This window comes from Tiliqua scincoides, chromosome 6, assembly GCF_035046505.1.
Source record: "Tiliqua scincoides isolate rTilSci1 chromosome 6, rTilSci1.hap2, whole genome shotgun sequence".
Taxonomy (NCBI): domain Eukaryota; kingdom Metazoa; phylum Chordata; class Lepidosauria; order Squamata; family Scincidae; genus Tiliqua; species Tiliqua scincoides.
This window is the reverse complement of record NC_089826.1, coordinates 46,229,697-46,239,015: the sequence shown is the minus strand read 5'-3', so window position 1 is coordinate 46,239,015 and position 9,319 is coordinate 46,229,697. Positions and strand designations below refer to the sequence as shown.

At 43.9% G+C, this 9,319-nt stretch overlaps 1 protein-coding gene across 1 annotated transcript; it reads right to left on the bottom strand.

Moving 5' to 3' along the window:
* Positions 1-3,531: 3,531 nt before the first annotated feature.
* On the bottom strand, positions 3,532-4,692 carry NPY2R (neuropeptide Y receptor Y2). The gene has a single exon (XM_066632805.1). It carries the CDS (start codon positions 4,690-4,692, stop codon positions 3,532-3,534), a length of 1,161 nt encoding a protein of 386 aa, XP_066488902.1.
* Positions 4,693-9,319: the final 4,627 nt, after the last annotated feature.

Genomic DNA, 9,319 nt, shown 5'->3' with positions numbered 1-9,319 from the left:
AAGGTGTCACTGCTGAAAGGGGAGCCTGCATGGTAATTGGGCTCTCCCATAGCTTGAAAATATGATCAAAATTTGCATATTTTTTCTTCTGTCATTTGCAGCTAATGAGTTCCTAAGTCAGAAAAAGTGTTTGTTTTTGGTCCTGACCTGCTTAAAGACATCACTTCTGGCTCTCAGCAGGCATCACAAATACTATTTGGCCCACTGTACAAAATGAATTTAACAACCCTGCCTTAGCATATTAGACCCTATATTTGTAAAGTGGCTTCACAAGCCACTGCTATGGATTCCATACCACAAACTGAAAAGGTGGCCTAACCATCATCTTTGGCAAAGACGCTCATTCATGCTTTGGCCTTTGGGTGGTTGTGTAGTGTTCTGTGAACGACACAACAGAAGCCACGTAAAACAAGGCAGTCAAACTTGTACTGAAGAATTCAAGCAATGCTTCAATGTGCTCCAAGACCTTAGTTCTCAAATTGAGGTGCAGATTTACTGCAACTTCGTACATCCCTAGTAAATAAGTCATGAAGAGCAAAACAGAATTACTCCCTCAGCCCCATCATAATTTCTGTTCTGAAGCTGCCAAGGAAAAAAAGCAGCACCAACGTTCACTAATGAGTCACTTTGCAATCAACCTATTTGTGTCTTTTTCTGCCACAGCCTAAAGGAGAAAGCGCCATCCTGGGGAGCCCATTCACATGTTTTTGACTGAAGCTGCCGATCGGAGCATAGTGGCATTCATTATTCATGCCTCCTGCTTGCTGAACTTAATAACACATGAGTTGCTTCTTATGCCAGATCGCAGGGAAGGACATACGCTCTGGTAAGGTTAACCAGGCATCGGAAGCAGCCCCTTAGAAACCAAAACGGCATGTGATTAGCGTGGGGTTGCTTGAGTGTCTTTCTTCAACTTCCCAAGATGCATCTTCCACTCCCACAAAGTGCTGCCGAGCTTTCAGGCGGTTGGATCCCTTTTCAGTTTGCTTAATGTTCAGCAGTATATTTCACAAGCAGCCCTGGATGCATACTGAAAGGCCCAATTATCTTGCAATGGTCATTCATTCTTCTCATCACCACCAACCTCCCCACCGCCCACTCTATAAGCATCATCTGTGAACAAATTCGTGGGAGACAGGGATGTCAGGATTTCCATTCTGGTACTTCAGGAAATCCATCCTTGTCAGTGCTGGTCCAAGACCTCAACATCTGAGACTGTATGCCAAGTGCTTACGATGACTTTGAGTGACACTGACTTGCATTTCAGGTCATGTGAATGGATCCCAAACACCTGACACATGATCTCTTTTAATGGGTTTTGAAGGTAGCCTATCGCTGAACGCTAGATGCACTGGACTGGCAATGCGATATGGGTATATTGTTGTCTCATGTGCTCCCAGAGGAATCTGGTGGGCCACTGTGAGATACAAGAAGTTAGACAAGATGGGCTCTGGGTCTGATCCAGCAGATCTCTCCTTATGTTTGTATGTTTCTATACACTCTTTGTCCATGTGCTCTACTTTACATTGGGCACCCTGTCTGCCACTTTGAGTGCAGCTGGGAGAGTGTCATGCTTAAAGAGACAGGTCTGTATACTGTCATGTCTAGTTGGGCCCCAAGACTGGGTGGGGAAAAAATGCTGGCAAGAGATTTTGGACTTGATAACTTTAATGATTCCAAAAGAAGGCAAGTAAGAAACACCAAAGAACTGTGCATTGCCATTTAAAACTGTGAATTTATAGCAAGTCAAATCTCATACCTGAGCAAAAGGAACTGAACGACCAACAACACACATGCATGTTTCATTGGTTAGTGTACAAACATGGAGCAGCACACACTTGTCTCTAGTTTACATTCCATTCACATGTTTTTACCACAGAGAGTGCAATGATGGCTTGATGATCCAAGGCAAGATGTGCAACGTTAAAAGCACAAACCGCAAAATGCAATATTTTTGGACAGAATCCCATCCTGTTTTAGCAGCCATCACTAAAGCAGGAACTGTTTCAAATCTGATGAATTAATGACACCAGTAGCCCAATCTGCAATCCATTAAAGATGTATACTGGGGTCTGAGTCAGCATATCTGACTCACCAGTATCAATGAGAATACTTGGCTTGCCACCAAACACTTCAGTAAGGATCAGGCTATGCAACACCTGAAAGTTCAAGCATTTGTGACTGCCCCACTCTGTGGCATGCACTCAAAATCCTTGAACCTTGGCTTAAGAGTAAGAAAGTGCCTGCACAATATGTGATCATATTTCCGTTCAGTTCAGTTTTGCCCCTTCCTCTCCCAGCACTATTCTTTGCATGCAGAGGTGGATGGAACTGCAGGTGTTGTTTTAAATTTATTCTTTTTCAAAGAACATAAATTTGCACCATTGCACACCCCAATTTATGCAGTCAGGAGAAGGGAGCCTCAAAACAGGATTGTGGAATAACCAGGCTCCGGCACAACAAAATAACCATTTCATTTCCCCTAAAAGAAATGAACAGAAGAAATGAACAAAGGGCATGTAGGAAAAATACTGTATAGAAAGAAAAAGACTGCAGTCCGACCCACTGAGGACCTTCCCTCGCCACAGGTTTGGAACCCATGGTGGGTCAAATCTGCAAATACTGAACCTAAGGATCATGAGGTTCTGGATCATGTACTCTGGACATGACAGAAAGAGGGCCAGGTTTGCAATCACAGGTTCTGCAGTAAGGGGGGAAGGAGTCATGGCAGAACAGAACATAAACACAAGCACCCCAATGTATTGAAAGCTATTTTGACCCACTCCAATCAACTTTCTGCATCAGCAGAACACAGGTTCTGCCGGCACTTTCTGTGGTTCCAGGTTCTGCCAGCAGCACAAAGGCCACCTGCAACCCATTAAAGATGAATACACAGATAGTGCACTGGATCAACTCGGACTTGCGCCAAGGGCAAATGGCTCCAACCAGTAGGAAAGCAGTACCTTCTATTTTGGTTTAATAGAAATCAAAGTTGTTTAAAAAAAATAGTGTGCCCTGCTTTTTAGGAAACCATTTAGGAAAAAAATAGATGTGGCAAGTTTGAGCTTCATCCAACTTTTCCAGCAGTAGGTTCCAACTTTGCCAGCAGAGGGCACTTTGATCCTTTGGCCAAATGAAAGACATGGGCTACATTTCCAGCATTCTGCATTGAAATCAAGTGTCATCAATATCCAGCTATGAATCTCATCTAGTCTCCATCCTTTTTAAAAATGTTCTACCAGCAATGGTCAACTTTCTCTTCGGTGATTCTTATGTCCATGCCGAAGGGCAAAACGGCTTTTTAAAACTCACCACAGGCAGCTATAAACCAGATCATTCTTTTACATGCCTTTGGAATTTAACATGTGACATGCGATAAGAAATGACCTAGTCTTTTGGAAATGTAAAGAGAGAAGCAATAACCTTTGCGGTTTTCCTCCAGTCCATAATAGTTAGTTAAATATACATCAACAGTATATCTGCATTGGATGCTTCTCTCTCTCATTTTCTATACCCAGGTTTATTTCTTTCTTAGACACTGGTAGGTTGTGTGAATGGGGATCCGTTGCAATTGTTCTCTTTTGCTTCCAGAGTCTTCTTGGCTTTGAGTGCCGGCGACACTTCAGGGTGGATGGAATCCAGTCGCTGTTCACACCGGAAAGCTGTCAGGAATGCTGTTCTGTAGTTGTTGTTCATCCAGCCATAGAGAAGGGGGTTGGCAAAAGTTGAGCACATTGCAATGACATGAAAAAGCGTGTAGATGAGTTTGTATTCCTGCAGATGCAACACTTTGCTGTCGATATCACTGACAAGCTGAAAGAGGTGAAAAGGCAGCCAGCAAACGGCAAACACCACCACAACGCACACCAACATCTTGGTCGTTTTTCGGCGTCGCTGGTGGTAGTGATCATTCCCTGCCCCAGGACTGACGTGGTTCTTTAGCTTACACCAGATACGGATATAGGCATAAGAGATAATCACCAGAGGCAAGACGTACTGGATCAGAAGCATTGAGATGCTGTAGACGGTGCCAAAGTTAACATGCCCTTCCTTGGGCCACGCTTCAGCGCAGATCACCATCTTGAAGTTGTGGTTGAGTTCAAGGAAGAAATACTCCCGGAAGATGGCCAGAGGACTGGCCAGTAGTGCACTGCCAACCCAAGCCACCCCAATTATTAGGAAACTGATCCGCTTGGAGATTTTGCTCTCCAAATGGTACACAATGCAGCGGTGGCGATCCAAGGCAATCACAGTCAAAGTAACTATAGATACCTGCACCGCAAGACCTTGGGCATAAGGCACAAGGTGACACAGCACTGGACCGAGCTTCCATTCTCCAAGCAAGGTGTACACTAAGGTGAAAGGCAGGCAGAGCGTGTTCACGAGCAGGTCAGCCACAGCCAAGTTTGCAATGAAGAAGTTGGTTACAGTGCGCATGCTCTTGAACTTAATCACCACATGGATAACCAAGGAGTTGCCCAATAAGCCTAGCAAGATAATAGCACAGTAGGCACAGATGAGGATGATCTGAACCTCGACCAGATCCGTGCTGTTCCTTAGGTCTTCTTTGGGGTCAGTAGGCAGATCACTATATGGTATGGGGAGGTCTGGCAAGTTCAACCTGCTGTAGAAGTCCGTTTTAGTTAGGCTTGTCTGGTTCCCTGTAGCCTTTGCTCCTCCCATTGGTCCCATGTTCTCTGCTGCTGGGATCAAGTCAGAACATGTGTCTAGACTTCTCCTGTGAGGAATAACAAGGAAATGAACGTGTTATTAAATCGAAGAAAATGGCAGAACAACTAGGCAGAAAGAGCAGGATTTGTCTAATGTAGTGGTTAAGGAAATGAGGTTGCAATCCTATACACACTTTCCTGGGAGTAAGCCTCATTGAATACAATGGGCCTTACTTCTGAGTAGACATGAACAGCCTTGTGCTGCAAGACCTAAAGCTGAAATACTCAGCTGCAAAGAACAGAAAAGGTTGTGTGAAGTGGACTGATTTTTAAAGCAATGACCCAACAGCATAAGGAATAGCAAGCTGGTCAACGCTTGCAGTGAGGAACAGTACACTGGCAGGAGGTCTGGTCTAGGGGGTAGAGCCTCCGTTAGCCCGAAGATAACATCAGAAGGTCGCCAGTTTGAGGACACCGGCAGCTCCCTGAACGGCTGAGAATGGTGAGACCTTGAAGCAGCTGACAAGCCCAGCTGAGTGATTCCACCTGCTCTTGGTGTGAGCAAGAAGCGTCTTGGCTGCCCTCCATGTGAAAGATGGAGCTGCTTGTCAGCCTGCGTGGGAGAACTGGAGGCCAGAAATGAGACCAAACCAGGAAGATCCATTCTGAAATGTTGTTGGTTCTTGAAAGAGAGAACCTCTATGATTGTAAAAATCCCCTTGAGGGATTTAGAAATGCCTGCCTATGTAAACCGCCTTGAATAAAGTCAGAGGAGTAATCCGATGACCAGAAAGGTGGTATATAAATACCTAGTTATTATTATTATTATTATTATTATTATTATTATTATTATTATTATTATTATTATTATTACACCCATGTGCTAGGTCAGCACAGTATAATGTAAGATGAAATGCACATCTTGCTCTCGAAGACCTCTCAAGATAAAAACTTTCTGACATTGCTGTATGTCTCTTTATACTATACAATTTATATTTTCCCAGTTTTTTGCTTCTTCATTTGCATTCAGTCAAAATCAAAATTCTTCCCAACAAACAAAATGTATCACTGTGCCTGTCCCTTGTTACAAAACCTGAAGCCGTGCTCATCCTGATATTTGCCAAACACACCCACAAAAGTTGATGGGGGAGTATCATCAGTGACTCAAAACCTAGATTCCAGCACAATTATCTTTCAGCTAAGAGAGCGGAAATAGCAAGGCAGGATTTACCACTATGCTCAGTAATTTAAAGCATATGACTCCAAATCCATACACAGCTGAATATTTATATTCCAGAATTAAGAATATTGATATACTGCTTTTCAACAAAGAAGTTCACAAAGTGGTTTGCAGAGAAAATATTGCCTTTCTCTCACAAATCTTTCAGCTAGACCTTACTGTGAGGGACGTATCTCACATTTGTTTTCATCCAACAGAACTGGTTGGTATTTCTTCATTGTCATTCCAAGCAAATACATATTCTTCCTTCTCTCAAGGGTAATTTGCCCTCTCTCACTCAGTCCAAGTGTCGTGTCCTTCAGTCTTTCTACATAAAGACACTGCGCAACAGTGAACGGGCCATCACATGCTGATCAACCAGTTATCTATCTTCCATGTACCGTGTTTCTGCACTGTGTTCCATGTTTCTGGTCCGTGTTCTGCTGCCATCAGATGTAGCACTGGCAGTAACTTGGTACAGGGCCTTTTTGGTGGTGCCACTGAAGTGATATAATTCACTTCCCCTGGAGGTCCATCAGGTCCTTCCCACTGACCAATTTTTGTTGCCTGGCTACCTTTTTTTGTTCAGACTGACCTTTGTCTGCTAATGCTTTTGGTAGCTATTGCAGTGTTTAGTTTATTTTGTTGTGTGGTTTTTATTTAACTGCATTGTGTACTTGATGAGATTGTTTTGATTTTATTTTTATGGTGCATTGCTTTGGGCATCTCAAAGGAAAAGCAACCTATAAATCTGATAAATACTTTGCACCATGTATATGTGTTGTGATGCTTGACCCATTTTCTGCCCAAACACATATACATGGAATAGAAAAGCTGCCTATGGAATTAACATTGACACAGTTTGCATGTTTCCCTAAACATAAGTACAGTACTGTTCATGTGGGACGGGGGATTCACCTCTGATCCACCTCTCTCTCTCTCTCTCTCTCTCTGTGTGTGTGTGCGCGCGCGTGCGTGTTTGTGTGGGTGCGTGTACCTGGAAACTAAGTTGGCTTTCTTGATTAGCACCATACAGTTTCTGATACTTGAGATTTGAAAGCATGATTTCTAGCACCAGGGAACTGTAGAAGTTACGTTTCAGGCAGAGAGGCCAAGCGCATGTCTCCGTTTCATGGTGCTCCTCCCCATTCCATTCCTTTTAAACCAGCTCTAGGAAAAACTGAAGGTGTGATTCATGAGCAGACTCATCTAGGACTAACTGAATGAACATGTGGTGGTTTTCCTTTGAAAGGTCAGCATAAAAATGCCATTAGCTTCCAACAGCACAAATTACACCCTTCCATAAACAGCAAAAGAGATGTTGGATGTTGTCGTAACACATTCACTTTCAAATTAAATTAAAAAGCCATTTAAAAATAACCAGAGGTATTATTTTTTGGCTGTGGAATGCACTTAAAGTGTCATTGCAGGGGAAGGAGAAATAACTTCTGCAGAATAGAAACACAAAAGTGGGAGCCAAATCCTGCTTCCACTGTGTCTATGGACTTTAATGCACTTTTAAAACTAGTGTTTTGTTCATCTAATCAGGGTGGTGGTCCTAGGGTAGAGTTTTTCCATATCTCTAGGTTTTTAATCCATCAAAATAGTTCCTAGAACTCTTTAGATTATCCACTTGGTACTTAGCATCATACGGTCTTATGAAAACACCCAAAAAGGTGACAGGAAAATACAGAAAAGGAAAAATAAAGGCCGTTAAGGCTGCAATCCTATGCACACTTACCAGGAAGTAAGCCCTTTCAAACACTGAGACTTCCTTCTGAGTAAACAGGTATAGGATGGCACTAAAAGGCTGCTTTAAGAAACCTTATTGTAGAAGCAAGACAGTTTATGCAATCCTCATGCTTGAGAACACATCCTGAAGCACAGGGGCAGCAATTCTAGGCCCAGTTACCACAGCAGCAGCAGAATCAGGGGTACATTTAAAATGAATCCAGAGCAGAAAAACAGATTTGTTCAGCAGTTTTGTTATTTGCAGGGATGAGTGGTGTAGAGGTGGCAGGCAAGGCAGAGCCGCCCAACCAGAGTCCTTTGAAAAGCACCACCTCCAGTGCCATGCACAAGCTCTCACCAATCCATGCGCAGAGGAGCTGCACTTTTCAAAGGACTCCAGTGGGGTGGCTGTGCTTCACCTGCCACCCCCCCCCCCACACCGCATAATTATTTGACTATCCTAGTTTCACTTGGAGCAACTTACTGCAGAGCAGGTACTAGCACCTACAGATTACTAGAGCAGGCAGGTGAGTACTTGCCCCATGATAGCCAATGAAAAACTGAGCATTTGTCCACTTTAAAAGCATGTTGCCAGGTTCCTAGAACCATTCAGCAATGCCTGAAGCCTTGGAAAGCCTCTGCCAGGCAGAACTGAGTTAGGAGTTAGATGGACCAACAGCCAATCACAAGGCAGCTTCAGAAATACAGGAATCTAGGACCACAATATCCCCACTCTGGTGAACTGGGTTTACCATACAGCTGGTTAAAACTATTTTTTGTAAAGTCATCAGTTGAAATATTTAAAATATTTAAAATAATATTTTAAAAACTCTATCACACGATTAGCAGTTGTATATTTCCAGGCATTATTTCCTGCTGACCTAAAAGCCTGGAAACCGTCCATGCAAGAGAAGGGATCGACGGGCAGGTGGAAACAAGCAGATGAAACAGCAGGATGCAAGTAGGCACGTCATGTCAGGGTGCAGTGGCTGCATCCATCTGTTCAGCCAGTCATGAGAGACCATGTGGTGAAGCTGAAAACTCTTGCACATGGACTGTGTGTAGTTCTGCACAGCAGCACAGGAGCAAAAGTTGTCCTCACCACAGAGCCTGTCTCTACAGCCAGCTGGAAACAGCCAGCTACCTCAGCAGGCAGAGCACAAGTCTTGTATGCAGCAAGTCCCATGTTATCTCTAGGCAGAGATAAATCCTACCTGAAACCCTGGAGAGCTGCTGCCAGCTAGATAAACCGGGTTTTCTCTGCCCTAGACGAAGAGGATGCTGGAGGAATGAACCTGGGACCTTCTGCATGCAAAGCAGGTGCCCATCCACTGAACTAAAGCCCCTCCCTGCTTTTGGAGCTGGTGCCTTGTCCTTCTTCCCACCGTTCAGTTTAGCACACACATGACAGATTGAGCAAGCTACAATATGGAGGCACTGCAGAAAGTTCTCCCAAATGACTGGAGAAGCACTTTTAAGTGCCTCTAGAACATCCCTCCTGCACCAGCTAATTTGCATTACCTTTGCTGAGGCTTCTCATGCTGCAGAGGTTACATCTCTGAATGCGCCATCAAGGTTGCAGTTGCAGCTCAGCGGTAATAACAGAGAACGGCTTGGGACTAATAAAGCGCTTTAAGGAGAATACGCCTGCTGAGGGTTGAACAAAAGCACAAGAAATGGGGCTGTCAATCCAGAGCAC